A 27,234-nucleotide genomic window follows, 5' to 3' on the forward strand; every position below is an offset into this window, starting at 1 on the left:
CGGGCACTGGGGCTGACTGTGGGGTCGGGATGGGTTACACTGGCAAACCCTAGGGACAGCATGGCAATGGGTGCCTCTTTCACAGAGACTGGAAAAACATTCACTCCTTACCGCTCAATCTGTTAAACCAGCGCTGAAACCCATAGATCAGCTCTGTTCTTCACTGAGACCCATAGATCAGCTGTATCCTTCACTGAGACCCATAGATCCGCTCTATTCTTCACTGAAACCCATAGATCAGCTCTGTTCTTCACTGAGACCCATAGATCAGCTGTATCCTTCACTGAGACCCATAGATCCGCTCTATCCTTCACTGAGACCCATAGATCAGCTGTATCCTTCACTGAGACCCATAGATCAGCTGTATCCTTCACTGAGACCCATAGATCAGCTCTGTTCTTCACTGAGACCCATAGATCAGCTGTATCCTTCACTGAGACCCATAGATCAGCTCTATTCTTCACTGAGACCCATAGATCAGCTGTATCCTTCACTGAGACCCATAGATCCGCTCTATTCTTCACTGAGACCCATAGATCAGCTCTATTCTTCACTGAGACCCATAGATCAGCTGTATCCTTCACTGAGACCCATAGATCCGCTCTATTCTTCACTGAGACCCATAGATCCGCTCTGTTCTTCACTGAGACCCATAGATCAGCTGTATTCTTCACTGAGACCCATAGATCAGCTGTATTCTTCACTGAGACCCATAGATCCGCTCTATTCTTCACTGAGACCCATAGATCCGCTCTGTTCTTCACTGAGACCCATAGATCAGCTGTATCCTTCACTGAGACCCATAGATCAGCTCTATTCTTCACTGAGACCCATAGATCAGCTGTATCCTTCACTGAGACCCATAGATCCGCTCTATTCTTCACTGAGACCCATAGATCAGCTGTATCCTTCACTGAGACCCATAGATCAGCTCTGTTCTTCACTGAGACCCATAGATCAGCTCTATTCTTCACTGAGACCCATAGATCCGCTCTATTCTTCACTGAGACCCATAGATCCGCTCTATTCTTCACTGAGACCCATAGATCCGCTCTATTCTTCACTGAGACCCATAGATCAGCTCTGTTCTTCACTGAGACCCATAGATCAGCTGTATCCTTCACTGAGACCCATAGATCCGCTCTATTCTTCACTGAGACCCATAGATCAGCTCTGTTCTTCACTGAGACCCATAGATCAGCTGTATCCTTCACTGAGACCCATAGATCCGCTCTATTCTTCACTGAGACCCATAGATCCGCTCTATTCTTCACTGAGACCCATAGATCAGCTCTGTTCTTCACTGAGACCCATAGATCAGCTGTATCCTTCACTGAGACCCATAGATCCGCTCTATTCTTCACTGAGACCCATAGATCAGCTCTGTTCTTCACTGAGACCCATAGATCAGCTGTATCCTTCACTGAGACCCATAGATCCGCTCTATTCTTCACTGAGACCCATAGATCCGCTCTATTCTTCACTGAGACCCATAGATCAGCTGTATTCTTCACTGAGACCCATAGATCCGCTCTATTCTTCACTGAGACCCATAGATCAGCTGTATTCTTCACTGAGACCCATAGATCAGCTCTGTTCTTCACTGAGACCCATAGATCAGCTCTGTTCTTCACTGAGACCCATAGATCAGCTGTATTCTTCACTGAGACCCATAGATCCGCTCTATTCTTCACTGAGACCCATAGATCAGCTCTATTCTTCACTGAGACCCATAGATCAGCTGTATTCTTCACTGAGACCCATAGATCAGCTCTATTCTTCACTGAGACCCATAGATCAGCTCTATTCTTCACTGAAACTCATAGATCCGCTCTATTCTTCACTGAGACCCATAGATCTGCTCTATTCTTCACTGAGACCCATAGATCAGCTCTATTCTTCACTGAGACCCATAGATCAGCAGTATTCTTCTCTGAAACTAATGATCCATCAATTTTTGTCTTTAAACCCAATAAATCGTCAATATTCACCACCAGTCCCAATGTATCATCAATATTTGTCATTAAACCTGCCAAACCATCATTACTCATCATTGAAACCAATAAGCCATCAATATTAATCACTGGACCGATAAATCAGCAATGCTCTCACCGAACACTGCGATTGATCAACAATGCTTCAATGAAAACAGTAGACAGTCAACGATCCCTCACTGATCCCAGTAAGGTGTCAGTGAGCCATTGCTGAGTGTAGGAAATTATCGACAATCCATGGCAGAGCACAGGAAATTATTGACGATCCATCGTTGAACCCAGTGAATTGTTGAAGATCCGTTGTTGAACCAAGGAAGCTATCAAAAATATATCACTGAACCCAATGATTTATCATTAGTCACTCACTGAACCCGATCAATTGTCAATAATCCATCACTAAACACATTAAATCGTCAACAATCCTTCACTGAAGCCAGTGATTCACAACTCTGAACTCAGAAAATCGTCAAGCATTGATCACGAAACCCAGTGAATGATGAACAACAAGCCCATCTAATGATCAGCAGTCCATCATAGAAGTAACTATGTAATCAATGAATCATTGAAATAAGAAATGATCAAAAATTCATTACTGATCCAAGTGACTCAGAAATAATCCATTTCAAAATCGAATAAATCATCAGCAATTCATTACTGGATCCTGTAATCCTTCAACAGTCCATCATTGAGACCAGTAAATCATCGTGATCAACAATGAATGACTGAAATCGAGAAATAAAAATCCAATTCTTAAACCAGCAAATGATCGACAACACATCGCTGAAACCATTAATCATTTACCATGCAGCGCTGAACACAGTAAATTGTCAACAATCACTGATGAAACCCATTAATTTGTTACACAATTTAATAAAATGATCAACAATCTGGCACTGAACCGAGAGAATGATCAGCAATCCATTGATGAGCTCATTTAATTATCATTAATCCAACAAAACGCCCAGTACGTGATCAATGATGAATCTCTGAACACGAGAAGTTATCAAAAATACATTACTTAGAGTCATAGAGATGTATAACATGCAAACAGATACTTTTGTCCAACTTATCCATGCTGACCTGATATCCTAAATGAGTCTAGTCTCATTTGCCAGCATTTGGCTCATTTTCCCTCTGGACCCTTCCTATTTCTATACCCATCCCGATGTCTTGTAATTGTTCTAATAGTACTAGCCTCCACCACTTCCTCTGGCGGTTCATTTCATGTGTGCAACACCATCTGCGTGAAAATGTTGCCTCTTACGTCCCGTTTAGATCTTTCTCCTCTCACCTTAAACCTATGTCCCTCTAGTTTTGGACTCCACCACCCTGGGGATAAAACCTTGTCCATTTACCCTATCCATGCCCCCTCATGTTTTTATGACCCTCCATATAGTCACTCCTCAGCTTCCAAAGTTCCAAGGAAAATAGTCCCAGCCTATTCAGCTTCTCCCTACAGCTCAAAGGATATGGAAAATAGAGGACATGGGCAAATAAACAGTGACATCTGGAAAAATTTCCTCATTCCAGACGAGGAGATGCTGGATGTCTTGGAACACATAGAGGTGGATAAATTCCTGAAACCTGTTCAGGTGTATCCTCGAGCTCTGTGGGATGCTGGGGAGATTGCTGGGTCTCTTCCTGAGACATTTGTGTCATCGGTAGCCGCAGGTGAGGTGCTGGAAGACTGGAGGTTGGCTAACACGATGCTACTGTTTAAGAAAGGTGGTAAGGAAAAGCCAGTGTACTATAGACCGGTGAGCCGACATTGGTGGTGGAGGGAATCCCGATGGACAGGATTTACATGTACAGTCACTTCTGCTATCAAGCATGATGGGAACTGCAGATGCTGGAGAATCCAAGATAACAAAGTGTGAAGCTGGATGAACACAGCAGGACAAGCAGCATCTTAGGAGCACAAAAGCTGACACATCCCTCACACCCCGCCCCCGCAATAACTGTCCAAAGAGAATCCCCTCTAGTCCTCACATACCACCCCGCCAACCTCCGGATACAACGCATCATCCTCCGACACTTCCGCCATCTACAATCCGACCCCACCACCCAAGACATTTTTCCATCCCCACCTTTATCTGCCTTCCGGAGTGACCGCTCTCTCCATGACTCCCTTCTCCGCTCCACACTCCCCTCCAACCCTACCACACCTGGCACCTTCCCCTGCAACCGCAGGAAGTGCTACGCTTGCCCCCACACCTCCTCCCTCACCCCCATCCCAGGCCCCAAGATGACTTCCCATATCAAGCAGATGTTCACCTGCACATCTGCCAATGCGGTATACTGTATCCACTGTATCCGGTGTGGCATCCTCTACATTGGGGAAACCAAGCGGAGGCTTGGGGACCGCTTTGCAGAACACCTCCGCTCGGTTCGCAATAAGCAACTGCATCTCCCAGTCACGAAGCATTTTAACTCCCCCTCCCATTCCTTAGTCGACATGTCCATCCTGGGCATCCTGCAGTGCCACAGTGATGCCACCTGAAGGTTGCAGGAACAGCAACTCATATTCCGCTTGGGAACCCTGCAGCCCAGTGGTATCAATGTGGACTTCACAAGCTTCAAAATCTCCCCTCCCCCCCACTGCATCCCAAAACCAGCCCAGCTCATCCCCGCCTCCCTAACCTGTTCTTCCTTTCACCTATCCCCTTCTCCCACCTCAAGCCTCACCTCCATTTCCTACCTACTAACCTCATCCCGCCTCCTTGACCTGTCCGTCCTTCCCGGACTGACCTATTCCCTCCCCACCTCCCCACCTTTGCCCTCCTCTCCACCTGTCTTCTCCTCTATCCATCTTTGGTCCGCCTCCCCCCTCTCTCCCTATTTATTCCAGAACCCTCTCCCCAGGGAGGCGGAACCCTCTCTGATGAAGGGTCTAGGCCCAAAACGTCAGCTTTTGTGCTCCTAAGATGCTGCTTGGCCAGTTGTGTTCGTCCAGCTTCACACTTTGTTATCTGCTATCAAGCAAATTGGTTTTAACACAATTGAAAAATTTAGGCTGCTGTTTGTAGAATACTAACTTTCCTTTCCCATTTTGGCTATAATGTGATTCCGGCCCCATTGGTTTAAATTACACAGCTGTTGTGTGATTTTCATATAACGCGAGATCTCACGAGAACAGAACTATCGCGTTATATCAGAAACGACTGTAATTGGAAAGGCAAGAACTGATTAGGGATAGTCAATGTGGATTTGTGAGTGGAAAATCGTGTCTCACTAACTTGATTGAGATTTTTTTGAATAAGTAACAAAGAGGATTGATGAGGGCAGAGCGATGATGTGGTCTACATGGACTTCAGTATGGCATTCGACGAAGTTGCTCACGGTAGACTGGTTCGCAAAGTTAGATCACACGGAATACAGGGAGAACTAGTTATTTGGATACAAAATTGATTCAGAGGTAGAAAACAGAGGGTGTTTGGGGACTGGGCTTTTCCGACTGGAGGCCTGTGACTGACGGTATGCTACAAAGGTCGGTGCTGGGTCCATTGATTTTTGTCATCTATATAAATGATTTGGATGTGAGCGTAGGAGGGATGGTTAGTAAGTCTGAAAATGACACTAAAATTGGAGGTGAAGTAGACAGCGAAGATGGTTACTTCAGAGTACAATGGGATCTTGCCCAATGGGCCAATGGGCAGCAACAGCTTGTTTTTGCCTTGGAAGCCCAATGGTCTCAGCTTCAAAATCACCCCAACCCCCCCATCCCCGCCTCCCTGACCTGTACATCATCTCTCCCACCTATCTGCTCCTCCCACCTCACTGACCAATCCCCACCACTACCTACCTGCTATCACCGTTCCACCTACCTTTCCCAGCCCAAACCCCCCCCCCCATTTATTTCAGAGCCCCCTTCCCCTCCCCCATTTCTGAAGAAGGATATCGACCTGAAATGTCAGCTTTCCTGCTGCTCTGATGCTGCCTGGCGTGCTATGTTCCTCCAGCACCACGCAGTGTTATTATAGTGGCAGATGGAGCTTAATTTAGATAAATGTGAGCTGCTGCATTTTGGAAACGAAAATCAGGATTTAACCGAGTGAATGATCAACAATACATGGACTAAATACAGTGTTGCATTGACAGCCTATCACTAAACCATATGATTTATAAATAATCCAGTTCTGAACTTAGAGGAATCATCAACAATCCATCACTGAATACGACAAATAATAGACAGAGCATCAGTGAATTATCAACCATGTCACTGATACCGATGAATTAGCTAGTGAACTCAGTAATTGAACGTCAGTGTATCACTGAATCTGTAAAATCAATTCATCGCTGTACATTTAACTGCTGTCATATTATACATGGTTGGAGGCTGACACCGAGAGACACACAGACTGTATAGTACTAGCCAGAATGAATCACTCCTTTTATCCCTGTTTGTGTTATTGTACATGTGCAGGAGCTGAAACTAAGACACAGACCACACTAACAGATTGGAGTGACGACTCATTTTCCTTGCTATTTTATCGTATAAGTACGGGAGCCCAGACTGAGACACACACAATGTATGGTATCAAGTGGGAGTGAATGTCTTCCTTCTTCATACATCACCAGACTGATTCAGGACAGGCATGAAGACAGACTGAATCGGTTTGGACTTTATTCTTGGAATTTAGAAGAATTAAGGGTGATCTCATAGAAATCTATAAAATTCGAACAGAACTAGATAGGATCAACACAGGAAGGACATTCCCTCTGACCAGGGAGTCCAGAAACTGTGAGTCCATGGTCTAAGGGGTATGGAATCAGCTGTTTAGGACTGAAATGGGGAGAAATGTCTTCACCAAGGAGTGGGGAGCCTGTAGAATTCTCTGCCACAGAAAGTGGCTGAGGCCAAAATATTAAATGTTTTCAAGGAGGTAGATATATTTTGCGGGGCCAAAGGGTATGGGGTGAAAGTGGGAAAAGGATACTGAGTGGGATGATCAACCCCGATCGCACTGAATGGTCCAGCAGGCTCGGAGGGCCAAATGGCCTGCTCCTGTCAGTATGTTCTACGTTTCTTGAAGCTGAAACTGCGAGACACGAGGGCCAGAGAGGAGTGAGTCATTTCTTTTTGCTCACTGTGTGTTACTCCTGTTTATCTGCTGTATCGTACTGCACGCGTACAGGACCTGACACTGAAAGTCACGTGGGCCGTACTATACCAGCATCTAAATTGTTCCCTTTTACACACTGTGCATTTATTTAAGCTGATGCTGAGAAACACGTGGAATGTACAGTGTCAGTCAGGAGTGAATCACTTCTTTTTGCCCGCTATAAGACTTTGCATGTGCACAGGAGTTGACATTGAGAGACCCACTGATTGTTCAGACCCATAGAGGAACAAACCACTGCCTAGTACCCAGGAACTGACACAGTCACCTGACCATTCAGTATCAGGCTGGAGTGAATCATTCCTTCACACCAGCTTGCATTTCTGCACATGGTTAGTGGTTGATGCTGAGACACCCACACATGGTGTGTGCTACTGTATTTGCACAGAAGCTGACTCTGTGAGAGAGAGAGAGGCACAGTGTACAGTTCCATGTAGGAGTGAATGTTTTCCCCCTTATCCACATGTTAACGCACATGTCAGGGAGCTGACAGTGAGGCAAGCATGGACCATACAGTACTTGTCAGGAGAGAATCGCCCTCCTTTCGAGTCAGAACTTTTACAAAAGGTCCTTAGGCCATCATGTCCATACCAATCATCAAACAGCATCAATTCTCGTCCCATTTTCCAGCACTTGACCTGTGGCTGATATGTGAGTAACAGGCCGTGTGATGACAAGGCCTGGTGATTGGAGGTTGGGGTAAGGATACAGGAGAAATTGCTGAGGCCCTAGAATTATTGAACTCAATATTGAGCCCTGAAGGTTGCAGGGTTTCCAAGTGTAAAATAAGGCGCTGATCTTCCAGGTTCTACTGAGTTTGCTGGAACTCTGCAGCAAGTCTGAAGCAGAGATGTTAGCCATTGGGGTGTTGAAATGGCAGGCTTTGGGCCAATTTTGTGGGCAGAATATACGTGTTTTGCAAAGCAGTCACAAGTCTGTACACCCCCCCCCAGCCATGTACTGGAGACCACGTTGTGGGCAACCAGTGTAGTGGACCCTCTGACATTGATCCTTCTCTCTACCTGCTCTGTCTTGGCCTCTCACAATTTTGCCCACCTCAGTTGAATTCTCAGCCTCTGTCTTCACAGCTGAACAACTCCTGCCCAGTCAACATGTTGGTGAATGTCTTCACTTCGTGCAATGTAATCATTACCATTTGGTGGCAACTAGAACTGCGCACACTACTCCAACTGTGGCCTAACTAGCATCTTATCCAGCTCCATCATAACCTCCTTGCTTTAGTATTTAATGCTTTTATGAATAGAAGCAAGCATTCCTTATGCCTTCTGAACCACCTTATCTCCTTGTCCTGTTGTCTTCAAGGATCTATGGACACTTACACTAAGATCGCTCTGATCCCTACATTTCAAAGGGTTCTACCATTCAGTGTGTACTTCCTCACCTTGGTACTCCTCCCAAAGTGCATCACCTCTCACTTGCCAGGATTAAATTCCAGTTGTCCCCATTCAGCCCTTCTGACCCTGACCAGCCTTTAATTTTTTATCATCCTTTTAGTCTTGCTATTTCACCTCGCTATTTAGCACACCGTCAATTGTTGTATCATCCACAAATGTACTGACTGTGCCTAGATTCACATTTAGATCGCTAACGTACGCAACAAGCAGTGAGGGAGGTAGTATCGAAGGCTGTGGTACACCACAGGACATGATCACAGAATTCCCTCTTTTCAGTCATCATCACCTGCTTCCTGACACTAAACCAGTTTTGGATCCAACTTGCCCTGGATGATCTTGACCAGCCTGCCATGTGTGACCTTGTCAGAAGCCTTATACAAGTCTATGTTGACAACATCACCTGCTGTACCCTCATCTTCACACCTAATCACCTTTTCGACAAACTTCCCCCCAACAAATCATGCTGACTATCCTTGATTAACCCTCACTTCTCCACATAGAGATTAGTTCTGCCCCTCAGAATTTATTCCCATAGTTTCCTGGCCACAGAATTCAGACTCACTGGCCTGCGAGTTGCCTCATTTATCTTCTTGAATAACAATACCACATCAGCTGTCCTCCAGTCCTCTGGCACCCCTCCTGAGGCTGGATTGGGAACTTATTGTCAGGGTTTCTGTAATCTCCTCCTGTGTCTGCCGCAGCAGCAGCAGAAGCCTGGGAATCAGCTCATCTGGGCCTGAGGGTTTATCCAAGTTCAAGCCTGAGAAATCCATTCATACCTCTTCTTTCAATGCTAACTTTGTAACCATCCTTCTGATTTCTATACCTGCATCATCCTTCCGTACAATGGATAAAGATGCAGAGTACTGATTTAAACCACAGCTGTCTTCTGGCTGCTCACTTCTTTGTTCAATCACTCACTTACTTACTGTAATGGGCCATTAAGTCACAGACCTACACAGCATAGAAACAGACCCCTTCGATGCAACTCATCCGTCCTGACCAGATATCCGAAATTAATCTGGTCCCATTTGCCAGCACTTGGCCCATATCCCTATATACCTCTCCTATCCATGTACCCATCCAGATGCCTTATAAATGTTATAATTGTACCAGCCTCTACCACTTCCTCTGGCAGCTCCTTCCATACCCTCTGTGTGAAAAAGTTACCCCTTTGGTCTCTTATCAATCTTTCCCCTCTCAGCTTAAACCTATGCCCCTCTAGTTTTGGATTCCTCTACCCTGGGAGAAAGACCTTAACTATTCACCTGTTGCTCCATCGCTTCAGCCTCTCCCCTGTAGCTCAAACTGTCCAACCCTGGCCCCATCCTTGTAAATCTTTTCTGATCCCTTTTCACAACATCCTCCCTACAGCAGGGAGACCGAGATTACACACAGCATTCCAGAAGTGGCCCTAACCAATGTCATGTACAGCCCCAACTCCTGTACTCAATGCAGTGACCAATAAAGTACCAAACACCTCCGTCACTATCCTGTCTACCGGTGACTCCACTTTCAACAACCTATGAATCTGTACTCAAAGATCACTTCCCCTGGTTGTTCTCTTGCCCCAATGCACTTTTGAAAAGCCTTTGGATTTTCCTTAACGTTACCACGAGTGTTTTTTCATGTTACCTTTTGCTCTCCTAATTCCTCTTTTTAATCTACCCCCTGCACTCCCTGTACTCCTTTCAGGCATCCCAATATTGTGTCCTCAGAATCTACCATAAGCTTCATTTATTTCCTTCTCCAATCCTGTGGTTGCCTTGATTTCTGGGGTTCTTTGGATTTGTTGGTCTTGCCCTTCATCTTTATGGGAAAATCTTGCTCCTGCTCCCTTACTGTTATCCTTCTGAATGTCTCCCACTGCTCTGATGTGGGTGATCCTGCTGCCAATTCAACTCTGCCAATCTTGTGTGAAGACCAACTTTTCCGCAGTTCAAAACCTTTATTTCTGGACCGTCTTTGTCACTATCCATAACGACCTTAGAACACTTACTGCGTTACAGTCACTGTCGCTGAAATTCTCCCCCACTGTCACATCAGCCATTTGCCCGTCTTCATTCCCTAAAATTAGTTCCAGTACCACCCCATCTCCTGCAGGACTTGCTGTGCCCTCTAAGCCTATCCCAGTTACTTTTGGGAAGTTGAAATCCCCTACTGTTATCACCCTGTTATTTTTACTCTTCTCTGAGAGTCACCTACATATCTGCCCTTCCATTTCTCCCTAATGGTGAGTCTTTAGTACACGTCCCCCCCAGTAAAGTGACTGCTTCTTTTTTACCTTTTTAAGTCCTGCTGATATTTGATGAACCTTCTAAGAAAGTATCTTTCCTTCCTGCAGTAATTGACTTCTTGAGCAATATTGTGCCACCACCTTATCATTTATACCTCTTGCATATCATCTAAAGATTCTGTGTATCAGAATATCGAGTTGCCAGTCTTGTCCTTCCCTCAGCCAAGTATCCATATGGGATCATTCGGCACGGAAACAGACCCTTCGATCCAACCAGTTTGTGCTCAACGTAATCCCAAACTGGTCTCACCTGCCTGCTCCTGGCCCATATCCATCCAAACCTTTCCTATTCATTTACTGTTCCTAATGTCTTTCAAACGTTGTAACTGTACCCACATGCCCCACTTCCTCAGGAAGCTCATTCCACATGCAAACCACCCTCTGTGTAAAAACATTTGCCCCCCTCTTGTCTTTTTAAAAAATCTCGCTCCTCTCACCTTCAAAAGATGACCTTGAGTCTTGAAATCCCCCATCCAATGGAAAAGAGAGTTACCATCAATCCTATCAGTGCCTCTCATGATGATATAAACCTCTGTAAGGTGACTTCTCAACCTCCTATGCTCAAGTGAAAGAAGTCCCAGTCTATCCAGATAACATGCTGGGAAATAGAACGTAGAACATTACAGTGCAATACAGGCCCTTCGGCCCTCGATGTTGCGCCGACCTGTGAAATCAATCTGAAGCCCATCTAACCTACACTATTCCATTATCATCCATATGTTTATCCAATGACCATTTAAATGCCCTTAAAGTTGGCGAGTCTACTACTGTTGCAGGCAGGGCATTCCACGCCCTTACTACTCTCTGAGTAAAGAATCTACCTCTGACATCAGTCCTATATCTATCACCCCTCAATTTAAACCTACGTCCCCTCGTGCTAGCCATTTCTCTTCCAAACCCTGTCTGGCTGACTCCCCAAATCCTCAATGATATCACGTCGCCGTGTGTGAAATCAGCACCCTCAACTCGCAAAACTCATCAAAAGGATTGCCATTCAGACTTGCCGTGCTGCTGTGTACAAGGCCTGACAGTGAGACACACATGACTGTGCATGTTACTGTGCCCGTATGGAGCTAATGCTGAAATACACAGGGACTGTGCGGTACCAGATGGAAAGGAGCGATTCCCCTTTACCCACTGTGTGTTAGAATGCTGGCACTGACAGATCACGCTGTGTCAAATCCAGTTGAATCATTCCTTTCACAAAGATCTGCCCCTGTAATGTTGCTGTTGTGATGTTTTTCAGTTGACCCAATTGGCATACCTGGAAAAATGTGGAACATGGCACCGAGAGGCGACACATCGAGTTGCACTTCAAAGGACGTTTAAAACGTAAGTTGCAGCAATGACAGAAACATGGAAACTAGGAGCAGCGGTAGGCTATCTGGCCCTTTGCGTCTGCTTCATACGATGTTGACTGATACGACTCTATATCTCTTAGAAACAGTGAGCTTGCTGCCTCGCGTCACTCAGTACCCTCTGTTACAGAGTTAAATCAATCCCAGCACTCAGTCAGCCCTTTCTCAGCCACAGTGACTTGTATCACTACTGAATTGCGAACCTATGTTCCTTTTGTGCTCCATAACCACTTGGCGAGTCTGTGTACACCGATCGACGTAAGGAAGTTTGATCGATGATTCAGGAAGTTGATGCTATGGACAGACCTGAGAGGACGCTGCGCAGTGGCAGGAAAAATTAGATGGAGCCGAGGGTAGCTGATGTTAATCCTTCTCCCTCATACTGTCACTCAGTAACCCCTCTCCCCGCCAGGGCCCTGTGTTACTGACTGTATCCATAGTGATGTTAATCCCTCTCCCTCACACTGTCACTCAGTAACCCCTCTCCCCCCACAGCGCCCTGTGTTACTGACTGTATCCCTACTGATGTTAATCCCTCTCCCTCACACTGTCACTCAGTAACCCCTCTCCCCCCCAGTGCCCTGTGTTACTGACTGTATCCCTACTGATGTTAATCCCTCTCCCTCACACTGTCACTTAGTAACCCCTCTCCCCCCACAGCGCCCTGTGTTACTGACTGTATCCCTACTGATGTTAATCCCTCTCCCTCACACTGTCACTCAGTAACCCCTCTCCCCCCCAGCGCCCTGTGTTACTGACTGTGTCCCTACTGATGTTAATCCCTCTCCCTCACACTGTCACTCAGTAACCCCTCTCCCCCCCAGTGCCCTGTGTTACTGACTGTATCCCTACTGATGTTAATCCCTCTCCCTCAAACTGTCACTCAGTAACCCCTCTCCCCCCCCAGCGCCCTGTGTTACTGACTGTATCTGTACTGATGTTAATCCCTCTGCCTCACACTGTCACTCAGTAACCCCTCTCCCCCCCAGTGCCCTGTGTTACTGACTGTATCCCTACTGATGTTAATCCCTCTCCCTCACACTGTCACTCAGTAACCCCTCTCCCCCCAGCGCCCTGTGTTACTGACTGTATCCCTACTGATGTTAATCCCTCTCCCTCACACTGTCACTCAGTAACCCCTCTCCCCCCCAGCCCCCTGTGTTACTGACTGTATCCCTACTGATGTTAATCCCTCTCCCTCACACTGTCACTCAGTAACCCCTCTCCCCCCCAGGGCCCTGTGTTACTGACTGTATCCTTCCTGATGTTAATCCCTCTCCCTCACACTGTCACTCAGTAACCCCTCTCCCCCTCAGCGCCCTGTGTTACTGACTGTATCCCTCCTGATGTTAATCCCTCTCCCTCACACAGTCACTCAGTAACCCCTCTCCCCCCCAGTGCCCTGTGTTACTGACTGTATCCCTACTGATGTTAATCCCTCTCCCTCACACTGTCACTCAGTAACCCCTCTCCACCCCAGCGCCCTGTGTTACTGACTGTATCCCTACTGATGTTAATCCCTCTCCCTCACACTGTCACTCAGTAACCCCTCTCCCCCCAGCGCCCTGTGTTACTGACTGTATCCCTACTGATGTTAATGCCTCTCCCTCACACTGTCACTCAGTAATCCCTCTCCCCCCCAGTGCCCTGTGTTACTGACTGTATCCCTACTGATGTTAATCCCTCTCCCTCACACTGTCACTCAGTAATCCCTCTCCCCCCCAGTGCCCTGTGTTACTGACTGTATCCCTCCTGATGTTAATCCCTCTCCCTCACACTGTCACTCAGTAATCCCTCTCCCCCCCCCAGTGCCCTGTGTTACTGACTGTATCCCTCCTGATGTTAATCCCTCTGCCTCGCACTGTCACTCAGTAACCCCTCTCCCCCCAGCGCCCTGTGTTACTGACTGTATCCCTACGGATGTTAATCCCTCTCCCTCACACTGTCACTCAGTAACCCCTCTCCCCCATCAGCGCCCTGTGTTACTGACTGTATCCCTCCTGATGTTAATCCCTCTCCCTCACACTGTCACTCAGTAACCCCTCTCCCCCACAGCGCCCTGTGTTACTGACTGTATCCCTACTGATGTTAAGCCCTCTCCCTCACACTGTCACTCAGTAACCCCTCTCCCCCCCAGGGCCCTGTGTTACTGACTGTATCCCGACTGGTGCTAATCCCTCTCCCTCACACTGTCACTCAGTAACCCCTCTCGCCCCCAGCACCCTGTGTTACTGACTGTATCCCTACTGATGTTAATCCCTCTCCCTCACACTGTCACTCAGTAACCCCTCTCCCCCCCCAGCGCCCTGTGTTACTGACTATATCCCTACTGATGTTAATCCCTCTCCCTCACACTGTCACTCAGTAACCCCTCTCCCGCCCAGGGCCCTGTGTTACTGACTGTATCCCTACTGATGTTAATCCCTCTCCCTCACACTGTCACTCAGTAACCCCTCTCGCCCCCAGACCGTGTTACTGACTGTATCCCTACTGATGTTAATCCCTCTCCCTCAGACTGTCACTCAGTAACCCCTCTCCCCCCCCCCCCAGCGCCCTGTGTTACTGACTGTATCCCTACTGATGTTAATACCTCTCCCTCACACTGTCACTCAGTAACCCCTCTCCCCCCAGGGCCCTGTGTTACTGACTGTATCTGTACTGATGTTAATCCCTCTCCCTCACACTGTCACTCAGTAACCCCTCTCCCCCCAGGGCCCTGTGTTACTGACTGTATCTGTACTGATGTTAATCCCTCTCCCTCACACTGTCACTCAGTAACCCCTCTCCCCCCCAGCGCCCTGTGTTACTGACTGTATCCCTACTGATGTTAATCCCTCTCCCTCACACTGTCACTCAGTAACCCCTCTCCCCCCCCAGCGCCCTGTGTTACTGACTGTATCCCTACTGATGTTAATCCCTCTCCCTCACACTGTCACTCAGTAACCCCTCTCCCCCCCAGGGCCCTGTGTTACTGACTGTATCCCTACTGATGTTAATCCCTCTCCCTCACACTGTCACTCAGTAACCCCTCTCCCCCCCAGTGCCCTGTGTTACTGACTGTATCCCTACTGATGTTAATCCCTCTCCCTCACACTGTCACTCAGTAACCCCTCTCCCCCCCAGTGCCCTGTGTTACTGTCTGTATCCCTCCTGATGTTAATCCCTCTCCCTCACACTGTCACTCAGTAACCCCTCTCCCCCCCAGCGCCCTGTGTTACTGACTGTATCCCGACTGATGTTAATGTAATTGTATCATTGACTGTCCCTCTGTTTCCTGTCTCTCTGCAGGTATCTCCTTCTGTTTCCTGGAGCCTTCCCCCCACCCCCCAATAAGACTCCCTGCCACTCACCCGCCCTCCCCTCCGTGATGAGACATGCCTCAGCCCTACTCCCTCCGCAGCCCCTATGTGGGACCCTCGCCGCCCGGTTCCATCACCCCCAAAGCCGCCCGCCGCCAACTGACAGGGTCAGGAGTAGGGGGTCAGAGGGTACCCAGCCAGGACCGGCTGTCGGGGGGCCGTGGGCCGGGTCCCCAGCCCGGGGGCAGGTTGGCCGCCTACCAACAGAGGCCCCCAGCCCCTCCTCACGGCAAGCCACGTCCCCTCCCCCCAGGCCCGGGGCCGCTGGACGAGAGGGGCCGCAAGCTGGAGGCCAAGGGGAGGCCAGGACGCAGCAGCAGGGAGTCAGCCCCCACTTCGTCAGCTGTGGCCCCCAGCCCCGGCGTCGCCAGGCGTGCGCCGCTGCGGGCTGACCGCACCCTTGGGGTTAAAGGCCTGCCCCCTTCCTCCACGGCCTCCACCTCCACCTCCTCCACCTTCTCCTCCTCCTCCTCGTCTTCCTCGTCCTCCTCCTCGTCTTCCCCCCCCTCCTGGCGGAAGGCCAGCCTGGGCGGTGGAGGGGTAGGAGGGGTAGCAACAGCCTCTCAGGCCCCCGGGGCAGTCCGCGCCGATCCCTGCGCTGGGCTCCACGAGCCCCAGGAGCTGCAGGAGTGCCTGCGCAGGCTTGGTGCCGTCCGCCTTCGCCGATCGCCCTCTCTGGGGCGCCTGCCCACCCAGCCTGAGCCCACCTCGACCCAGCCTCCCCCCTTGCCCCCACCCTCCATCAAGAGCAGCTCCTCGCTGCGGGGCCTGCGTCAGGATGTGGAGGCCCCCGGGGCTGGGGTGACCCCGCGGCCCATCCAGTTGGACATCCTGCCGGGTCCCTCCAGGGTCCAGGGGAGTGGCAGCGGCCCGGCTCGGAGCCAGGACGGGCAGCGGGAGGCTCCGCTCCAGGAACAGCAGGTGAGAGTGTTTCCTCCTAAACCCTCAGCACACCGATTCCCCTCAGTCACCCAAATCTTCACCCTCCCTACCCTCCTCCCAGAACCACCTACACCACCGTCACCCACCACCCTCTTTCTCCTTCCTAGTCCTCCTCCTGACCCTCCCCCCCCCAACTGCTCCCCCCCCCCAACTGCTCCCCCCCCCCAACTGCTCCCCCCCCCCAACTGCTCCCCCCCCCCAACTGCTCCCCCCTCCACTGCTCCCCCCACGACTGCTGCTCCCCTCACCGCTCCACCCGCGACCGCTCCCCCCACCGACCGCTCCCCCCCGACCGCTCGCCCCCCCCCCTCACCGCTCACTCCCCTCACCGCTCGCTCCCCTCACCGCTCGCTCCCCTCACCGCTCGCTCCCCTCACCGCTCCCCCCCTCACTGCTCCCCCCCTCACTGCTACTCCCTCACTGCTCCCCCGTCACTACTCCCCGCAGCTCTCCCTCCCACTGCTCCCACCCTCACTGCTCCCCCCATCACTGCTCCCCCCATCACTGCTCCCCCCTCACTGCTCCCCCACCCCACCGCACCCCCCCCACTCACCGCTTCCCCCACTCACCGCTTCCCCCACTCACTGCTCCCCCCATCACTGCTCCCCCCATCACTGCTCCCCCCATCACTGCTCCCCCCATCACCGCTCCCCGCCTCACCGCTCCCCACCCTCACTGCACCGCCACCCCACCGCTCCCCCACAACTCACCGCTCCCCCCCACCACCGATCCCCCCCCACCGCTCGCCCCCCTCACCGCTCCCACCCCCCACTGCTCGCAGCCCCCACTGCTCCCCCCTCACTGCTCCCCCCCACACTGCGCCCCGCGCCGCCCCCTCCCACTGCGCCCCGCACCTGTCTTTCCCACTGCTCCGCGCATCTCTCCCCGCACCTCTCCCTCCCCCTCGTCCCCGCACCTCTCCCTCCCCCTCGTCCCCGCACCTCTCCCTCCCCCTCGTCCCCGCACCTCTCCCTCCCCCTCGTCCCCGCACCTCTCCCTCCCCCTCGTCCCCGCACCTCTCCCTCCCCCTCGTCCCCGCACCTCTCCCTCCCCCTCGTCCCCGCACCTCTCCCTCCCCCTCGTCCCCGCACCTCTCCCTCCCCCTCGTCCCCGCACCTCTCCCTCCCCCTCGTCCCCGCACCTCTCCCTCCCCCTCGTCCCCGCACCTCTCCCTCCCCCTCGTCCCCGCACCTCTCCCTCCCCCTCGTCCCCGCACCTCTCCCTCCCCCTCGTCCCCGCACCTCTCCCTCCCCCTCGTCCCCGCACCTCTCCCTCCCCCTCGTCCCCGCACCTCTCCCTCCCCCTCGTCCCCGCACCTCTCCCTCCCCCTCGTCCCCGCACCTCTCCCTCCCCCTCGTCCCCGCACCTCTCCCTCCCCCTCGTCCCCGCACCTCTCCCTCCCCCTCGTCCCCGCACCTCTCCCTCCCCCTCGTCCCCGCACCTCTCCCTCCCCCTCGTCCCCGCACCTCTCCCTCCCCCTCGTCCCCGCACCTCTCCCTCCCCCTCGTCCCCGCACCTCTCCCTCCCCCTCGTCCCCGCACCTCTCCCTCCCCCTCGTCCCCGCACCTCTCCCTCCCCCTCGTCCCCGCACCTCTCCCTCCCCCTCGTCCCCGCACCTCTCCCTCCCCCTCGTCCCCGCACCTCTCCCTCCCCCTCGTCCCCGCACCTCTCCCTCCCCCTCGTCCCCGCACCTCTCCCTCCCCCTCGTCCCCGCACCTCTCCCTCCCCCTCGTCCCCGCACCTCTCCCTCCCCCTCGTCCCCGCACCTCTCCCTCCCCCTCGTCCCCGCACCTCTCCCTCCCCCTCGTCCCCGCACCTCTCCCTCCCCCTCGTCCCCGCACCTCTCCCTCCCCCTCGTCCCCGCACCTCTCCCTCCCCCTCGTCCCCGCACCTCTCCCTCCCCCTCGTCCCCGCACCTCTCCCTCCCCCTCGTCCCCGCACCTCTCCCTCCCCCTCGTCCCCGCACCTCTCCCTCCCCCTCGTCCCCGCACCTCTCCCTCCCCCTCGTCCCCGCACCTCTCCCTCCCCCTCGTCCCCGCACCTCTCCCTCCCCCTCGTCCCCGCACCTCTCCCTCCCCCTCGTCCCCGCACCTCTCCCTCCCCCTCGTCCCCGCACCTCTCCCTCCCCCTCGTCCCCGCACCTCTCCCTCCCCCTCGTCCCCGCACCTCTCCCTCCCCCTCGTCCCCGCACCTCTCCCTCCCCCTCGTCCCCGCACCTCTCCCTCCCCCTCGTCCCCGCACCTCTCCCTCCCCCTCGTCCCCGCACCTCTCCCTCCCCCTCGTCCCCGCACCTCTCCCTCCCCCTCGTCCCCGCACCTCTCCCTCCCCCTCGTCCCCGCACCTCTCCCTCCCCCTCGTCCCCGCACCTCTCCCTCCCCCTCGTCCCCGCACCTCTCCCTCCCCCTCGTCCCCGCACCTCTCCCTCCCCCTCGTCCCCGCACCTCTCCCTCCCCCTCGTCCCCGCACCTCTCCCTCCCCCTCGTCCCCGCACCTCTCCCTCCCCCTCGTCCCCGCACCTCTCCCTCCCCCTCGTCCCCGCACCTCTCCCTCCCCCTCGTCCCCGCACCTCTCCCTCCCCCTCGTCCCCGCACCTCTCCCTCCCCCTCGTCCCCGCACCTCTCCCTCCCCCTCGTCCCCGCACCTCTCCCTCCCCCTCGTCCCCGCACCTCTCCCTCCCCCTCGTCCCCGCACCTCTCCCTCCCCCTCGTCCCCGCACCTCTCCCTCCCCCTCGTCCCCGCACCTCTCCCTCCCCCTCGTCCCCGCACCTCTCCCTCCCCCTCGTCCCCGCACCTCTCCCTCCCCCTCGTCCCCGCACCTCTCCCTCCCCCTCGTCCCCGCACCTCTCCCTCCCCCTCGTCCCCGCACCTCCCCCTCCCCCTCGTCCCCGCACCTCCCCCTCCCCCTCGTCCCCGCACCTCCCCCTCCCCCTCGTCCCCGCACCTCCCCCTCCCCCTCGTCCCCGCACCTCCCCCTCCCCCTCGTCCCCGCACCTCCCCCTCCCCCTCGTCCCCGCACCTCCCCCTCCCCCTCGTCCCCGCACCTCCCCCTCCCCCTCGTCCCCGCACCTCCCCCTCCCCCTCGTCCCCGCACCTCCCCCTCCCCCTCGTCCCCGCACCTCCCCCTCCCCCTCGTCCCCGCACCTCCCCCTCCCCCTCGTCCCCGCACCTCCCCCTCCCCCTCGTCCCCGCACCTCCCCCTCCCCCTCGTCCCCGCACCTCCCCCTCCCCCTCGTCCCCGCACCTCCCCCTCCCCCTCGTCCCCGCACCTCCCCCTCCCCCTCGTCCCCGCACCTCCCCCTCCCCCTCGTCCCCGCACCTCCCCCTCCCCCTCGTCCCCGCACCTCCCCCTCCCCCTCGTCCCCGCACCTCCCCCTCCCCCTCGTCCCCGCACCTCCCCCTCCCCCTCGTCCCCGCACCTCCCCCTCCCCCTCGTCCCCGCACCTCCCCCTCCCCCTCGTCCCCGCACCTCCCCCTCCCCCTCGTCCCCGCACCTCCCCCTCCCCCTCGTCCCCGCACCTCCCCCTCCCCCTCGTCCCCGCACCTCCCCCTCCCCCTCGTCCCCGCACCTCCCCCTCCCCCTCGTCCCCGCACCTCCCCCTCCCCCTCGTCCCCGCACCTCCCCCTCCCCCTCGTCCCCGCACCTCCCCCTCCCCCTCGTCCCCGCACCTCCCCCTCCCCCTCGTCCCCGCACCTCCCCCTCCCCCTCGTCCCCGCACCTCCCCCTCCCCCTCGTCCCCGCACCTCCCCCTCCCCCTCGTCCCCGCACCTCCCCCTCCCCCTCGTCCCCGCACCTCCCCCTCCCCCTCGTCCCCGCACCTCCCCCTCCCCCTCGTCCCCGCACCTCCCCCTCCCCCTCGTCCCCGCACCTCCCCCTCCCCCTCGTCCCCGCACCTCCCCCTCCCCCTCGTCCCCGCACCTCCCCCTCCCCCTCGTCCCCGCACCTCCCCCTCCCCCTCGTCCCCGCACCTCCCCCTCCCCCTCCTCCCCGCACCTCCCCCTCCCCCTCGTCCCCGCACCTCCCCCTCCCCCTCCTCCCCGCACCTCCCCCTCCCCCTCCTCCCCGCACCTCCCCCTCCCCCTCCTCCCCGCACCTCCCCCTCCCCCTCCTCCCCGCACCTCCCCCTCCCCCTCCTCCCCGCACCTCCCCCTCCCCCTCCTCCCCGCACCTCCCCCTCCCCCTCCCCCTCCTCCCCGCACCTCCCCCTCCCCCTCCTCCCCGCACCTCCCCCTCCCCCTCCTCCCCGCACCTCTCCCTCCCCCTCCTCCCCGCACCTCTCCCTCCCCCTCCTCCCCGCACCTCTCCCTCCCCCTCCTCCCCGCACCTCTCCCTCCCCCTCGTCCCCGCACCTCCCCCTCCCCCTCGTCCCCGCACCTCCCCCTCCCCCTCGTCCCCGCACCTCCCCCTCCCCCTCGTCCCCGCACCTCCCCCTCCCCCTCGTCCCCGCACCTCCCCCTCCCCCTCGTCCCCGCACCTCCCCCTCCCCCTCGTCCCCGCACCTCCCCCTCCCCCTCCTCCCCGCACCTCCCCCTCCCCCTCCTCCCCGCACCTCCCCCTCCCCCTCCTCCCCGCACCTCCCCCTCCCCCTCCTCCCCGCACCTCCCCCTCCCCCTCCTCCCCGCACCTCCCCCTCCCCCTCCTCCCCGCACCTCCCCCTCCCCCTCCTCCCCGCACCTCCCCCTCCCCCTCCTCCCCGCACCTCCCCCTCCCCCTCCTCCCCGCACCTCCCCCTCCCCCTCCTCCCCGCACCTCCCCCTCCCCCTCCTCCCCGCACCTCCCCCTCCCCCTCCTCCCCGCACCTCCCCCTCCCCCTCCTCCCCGCACCTCCCCCTCCCCCTCCTCCCCGCACCTCCCCCTCCCCCTCCTCCCCGCACCTCCCCCTCCCCCTCCTCCCCGCACCTCTCCCTCCCCCTCCTCCCCGCACCTCTCCCTCCCACTCCTCCCCGCACCTCTCCCTCACCCTCGTCCCCGCACCTCTCCCTCACCCTCGTCCCCGCACCTCTCCCTCACCCTCGTCCCCGCACCTCTCCCTCACCCTCGTCCCCGCACCTCTCCCTCACCCTCGTCCCCGCACCTCTCCCTCACCCTCGTCCCCGCACCTCTCCCTCACCCTCGTCCCCGCACCTCTCCCTCACCCTCGTCCCCGCACCTCTCCCTCCCCCTCGTCCCCGCACCTCTCCCTCCCCCTACTCCCCGCACCTCTACCCCCCCCAGTCCCCGCACCTCTCCCTCCCACTCCTCCCCGCACCTCTCCCTCCCACTCCTCCCCGCACCTCTCCCTCCCACTCCTCCCCGCACCTCTCCCTCCCACTCCTCCCCGCACCTCTCCCTCCCCCTCGTCCCTGCACCTCTCCCTCCCACTACTCTCCCCACCTCTCCCTCTCACCACTCCCGCTCCTCTCCCTCAGGCCTTGTCTATTCACCCTATCCATGCCCCTCTTGATTTTATAAACCTCTATAAGGTCACCCCTCAGCCTCCCACACTGCAGGGGAAATAGCCCCAGCCTATTCAGCATCTCCGTGTAGCTCAAACCCTCCAGCCCCAGCAACAATCTTGTAAATGTTTTCTGCACCCTCTCAAGGTTAACAAGGTCTTTTTTACAGCAGCGCCTGAGCCTCACTGCCCTGGCGGAGCGCACTGTTCCGTCGCAGAACCCCTGCTCTCTTCTCCCACAAGCGACACAGTGTCAGTGACCTGCCTTTGCTGTTCCTGCCATCCCTGCCTTTGATCCTCTTAACTGCGGCAGGATTATTGGCCCTAAGCTGCTCAGAGCAGACGGCCACTCCCGCCTTGTCTGCTCCCCTCGGCCAGCTTGTGCCCACCTCTTCGCAGTCAGTGAAAGCTGGTGCAGAGCCCTCTCTCTGCACAGTGGGTCAGCCCCATCACTGGGCCAAGTGATCATGGGACTCCTCATAGTGGCTGACAAGGTAGGATGCTGAGGACCAGGCATTGCACTGTGCTGGGAGCAGGTTAGATGAACTGTCAATTTGCTTGTCGCTCTCCCTCTCTGCCCCCCCCCTCTCTTTCTCTCTCTCTCCGTATTTGTCTCTAACTCCCTCTCCTGCTCTCTGTATCTCTCCCTTCTTTGTCCCTCCTTTCTCTCTGTATTTCTCCATGTGTCTCCCACTCAGGGCTCCTTCATCTCTCAATCTCCCTGTCTCTCTCCCAACTTCTGTATCTCTCCCTTTCTCCATCTCTCTCCTTTGTCTCTCTTTCTCTCTTTTTCGCTCCCTGTTTCGCTCTATCTTTCTCCCACAACCCCCCCCCACCTTGTCTATCTCTCTCTCTTTCTCTCTATTCCCTCCTCACCCCTCTCCCTGTCTCTTTCTCTCTCCGTCTCTATCTCTCATCTTTCTCTCGTTCTCTGTCCCTCTTTCTCTCTCTGTCTCTCCCCACCTCCCTGTCTCTTTCTCTCTGTTTTCCTGCATTCTTTCTTCCTCTTGCTCTATCTCTCCCTCTGTCTCTGCCCATCTCAGAGACCCTCTTTCTTCTGTGCCTCTCCTGCTATCGCTCTCTCTCAGTTTCCCCTCTGTCTCAATCCTTGTGTCTCACTCTTTGTCTCTAACCCCACTTTCTCTTCTTCCTCTCGCTCTCTCTTGCTCCTCCAGCACCTCCACACTTCTGCTCCTAGCCCCCTGATTCTCTCACTGTCGCTGAGCTTCCCGAACCTATTATTAGCTTCCCCCCTGTGCCTACTGACGATGTTAGATTAGTGGCTGCTCATATTCGTGGTGTATGCACTGACAGTGATCTGTCCAGCCTCACTCACTTGCACGCAGCCACTCCGTTTCAATCGCACTGTCACTTTTTGACCCACTCATGCACAACTGGACTCCTTCACGCTCACTAACACATTCTCACGCTCTCGCTCTCTCTCTCTCTCTCTCTCTCTCTCACTCGTACAGACTCACAGTCGCATAAAGATTCTCTCACTCATACAATTACACTGACTCACACTCACTCACACACGTACACATTTGCACGCTCTCACATACTCTTGCGCACACAATCACCCAGCTCTCGTTTAATTCTCTCTCACTCAAACTTATTCTCTCGTACGCACTCCGTTTCGCTCGCAGTCATATGCACGCGCTCGCTTCCTCGCACATTCACTCCTTCGCTGTCACGCAATCACACTTATTCACGTAGACACTCACTCACAAACACATTTTTCTCTCGTGCCTGTGTGCGCATGCCCTGCCTCTCGCACAGAACCGGCCTCAGTCATTCCCATTCAATCACTCAGCTCTCATACACAGGCTCAGGTGAGGCTCAGGTGGACCTGCACGGTCTCTTACACAACGCCCTTCCTGTCTCTCTCTCAGCATTCTCACAAAAGGAGTGCATTTGAGTGCATCCCTTGAGTCGCTCACCCATGCAGTCATTCATTTCTGCAATGTGAAGTGCTGCACTTTGGAAAGGCAAATCAGGGAGGTGTTTATACACTTAATGGGAAGGTCCTGGGGAGTGTTGCTGAACAAAGAGACCTTGGGGGCGGTGCAGGTTCATAGCTCCTTGAGAGTGGAGTCGCAGATAGACAGGGCGGTGAGGGAGGTGTTTGGGACACTGGCTTTTATTGGTCAGTGCATTGACTATAAGAGCTGGGAGGGTCATGTTGCAACTGTGCAGGACATTGGTTCAACCACGTTTGGAATACTGCGTCCAATCCCGGTCTCCCAGCTACAGGAATGATGTTGTTAAACTTGAAAGGATTCAGAAAAGATTTAGGAGGATGTTGCCAGGGTCGGAGGGTTTGAGCTACAGGGAGACGGCGAATAGGCTGGGGCTATTTTCTCTGGAATGTTGCGCTGATCTGATAGAGGTTTATAAAACCATGAGGGGCATGGACAGGGTAAATAGATGAGGTCTTTTCCTTGGGTTGGGGGAGTCGATTACGAGGGGGCATAGGTTTAAGGTGAGAGGGGAGAGATTTAAAAGGGACCTGAGGGGCAGCTTTTTCGCACAGAGGGTGGTGCATGTATGGAATGAGCTGCCAGAGGAAGTGGTGGGGGCTGGTACAACATTTAAAAGGCATCTGGATGGTTACTTGAACAGGAAGGGTTGAGAGATATAGGCGAAATGTAATTAGGTTTATAATTCTATGACTGTACACATGCTCTACCTCTCTTTCTCTCTCTCTCTCTCTCTCTCTCTCACACTCACATGCACATACAGAAATGGGGATGAACATAGATATATGCATGGATGGATAAACTGGGAAAGCAGTTTGGATTTTCCTTCGGACATGATTTGCTGAGGTGCTCCTTGGGCTGACCAGAATGCTGCTTCTCAGTCCTCATTCTCATAGAGCCAGAAAGACCTGCAGCAGAGAACGAGGCCCATTGGCTCATCGCATCTGTGCTGGTCAAAATCAGCCATGTTACCGTTCTAATCCCACTTTGCAGCACCTGCGCCATAACCCTATAAGCGTTGGCATCGCAAGGGCACATCTAAATCCTTCTTCAATGTGACGAGGGTTTGTGTGACAGGCAGCGAGTTCCAGATTCCCTATCACCCTCCTCTGGGCGAACGAACAAATCCTGACATGTCTAAATCTCCTGCCCCTCACTTTCAATCTCTTGCCCCCTCCTCATCGGTCCCTCCATCAAGGGCAGAAGTCTCTTTCTCTCTACCATATCAATGCCGCTCAGAATTTTACACACTCTAATGGTGCCCCCTCTGACTCATCTGCTCGAAGGAAAACAGCCCAGCGTGTCCAGTCTCTCTCCATCCTGGTCGATCTCCTTTGCACCCGCTCCACGGCAGTCACATCCCCTCCTCTGATGCTATCAGTGATTGCTGGTGTTGTAAGGTGGCTGGTTTAAAATGAGATAAGATCCCTGATTTTTTTTAAATTAAAAGTCACAGCATTCTTGTTTGCAGTGCACACTCCTTCAGTCTCACACTCACTCTCTCACACACTCCCTCATTCTCACACACACATACTGCCTCACTCTCACAGGGATACACTGTCTCACTCTCACGCGCACACGCACACTCCCTCGCTCCCACACGCACACCCTGCCCCACTCTCACACACGCACACTCCCCCACTCTCACACGCGCACACTCCGTCACTCTCACACACACGTCCTCTCACTCTCAGTCATTCTCATGCTCGCATTCCACTCTCTGACATACTCCCCTCACTGTCTCATACACACTACATCATTCTCTGACGCACAGTCCCTGATACGCACATATGCACTCGCTCACTCTCTGACACACATGCATTCCCTCACTCTCACTCTCTCTCACACACACACACACACACACACACACACACACACACACACACACACACACACACACACACACACACACACACACACACACACACACACCCCCTCAGTCTGGCATGCAAACTTTCTCACTCGCGTGTACACTCCCTCATACTGTCTCATGCACACTTCCTCACACTCTCACACATCCCCCTCATACTGTCTCATGCGCCTTCCTTCACACTCTCATATACATACACACACACACACACACACACGTCCTCATACTGTCTTGTGCACACTCCTTCACACTCATGCACTCTCATTCGCACTTTCACACACACACTCCATCACGCTGTCATGGACACTCCCTCAAACTGTTTCACGCACGCTCCCTCACACTCATGCACACTCCCTCACACTCTCACAAGCCTCTCTCATACTACCTCGTACACTTCCTCACACACTGACACACACACACACATCCTCATACTGTGTGGTGCATACTCCCACGCACGCTCCCTCGTAATCTCACTCACTGTCACTCATACTCGCTTAAACTGTCTCGCATATGCTCCGTCACACTCATGCACACTCCTTCACACTCACACACCTCCCTCACTCTCAGACATACTCCCTCACACTCACACAACTCCCTCATACTGTCGCACACAACTCCCTCATACTGTCTCACGCACACTCCCTCGCACTCACGCACATCCCCTCAAACTGTCTCACACTCTGTCACAACTCCCTTGTACTGTCTCAAGCACACTCCCTCACCCTCACACATGTCCTCATACTGTCTCCTGCACGCTCCCTCGCACTCCTGCGCGCGCGCTCCCTCGCACTCTCACTCAGACATCATGCTTGTACACATGTGCTGACTTCCTCACATACATTCGGTCACACATGGAGACCCACACACACACACACTCTTCCACTCGTGCAGGCTTCCATGCTGCCCTCCTCAGACGTACATTCTTGCTCTCCCAAACACACCCTGACAAATTCACTCACGCTCTGTCACATGCATTCAAACTAACTGAAGGACATGCCCACGGAGGCACTCATTGCCAGGCGCAGAGAGATCTGGGCGCAGAGCGATCTGGGCACAGAGAGATCTGGGCGCAGAGCTCCAGACGCAGAGAGATCTGGGTCCCCATGCACGTGGATCGCAGAAGGGTAGAATGCAGGAACAACAGTTAGTTAGTGAAGCTCACAGAGCGTTATGATTAATTGGAAGGGAAATTGAATGCAAGATACAAGGCCCTAGTGAGACCATATCTGGAGCAGTGTGTGGCACACTGGTTTCCTTGTTGAAGGAGAGATGTAAAAGCATTAGAAGCAATTTAGAGAAGGTTTACCGCACTGAATCCTGAAATGGGCAAGTTTCTCATGAGGGAAGATCGGAAAGCTATGCTTGTATCCATTGGAATTGAGAGGAGGGAGGGGGCTTCATTGACCCTGAGGGCTCTGGCCACATCAAACGTGGGCAGGAAGCTTCTTCAGGAGAATCTAGAATGAGGA

General features: G+C 54.6%; 1 protein-coding gene across 2 annotated transcripts in view; it reads left to right on the forward strand.

The window, feature by feature from the left end:
• LOC125449492 (ubiquitin carboxyl-terminal hydrolase 21) overlaps window positions 1-27,234 on the forward strand; it is a 53,923-nt gene that overhangs the window by 208 nt on the left and 26,481 nt on the right. For both annotated transcript variants that reach the window (XR_009443448.1, XM_059642826.1), the window contains exons 2-3: window positions 12,072-12,157; window positions 15,472-16,463. Coding sequence is in view for 1 of the 2 variants with exons in the window: in XM_059642826.1 (XP_059498809.1) it covers window positions 15,558-16,463 (906 nt within the window). In the remaining variant the exon portion in view is untranslated. The remainder of the gene's footprint in view (window positions 1-12,071; window positions 12,158-15,471; window positions 16,464-27,234) is intronic.

Source organism: Stegostoma tigrinum, chromosome 46, assembly GCF_030684315.1.
Source record: "Stegostoma tigrinum isolate sSteTig4 chromosome 46, sSteTig4.hap1, whole genome shotgun sequence".
Lineage (NCBI taxonomy): Eukaryota > Metazoa > Chordata > Chondrichthyes > Orectolobiformes > Stegostomatidae > Stegostoma > Stegostoma tigrinum.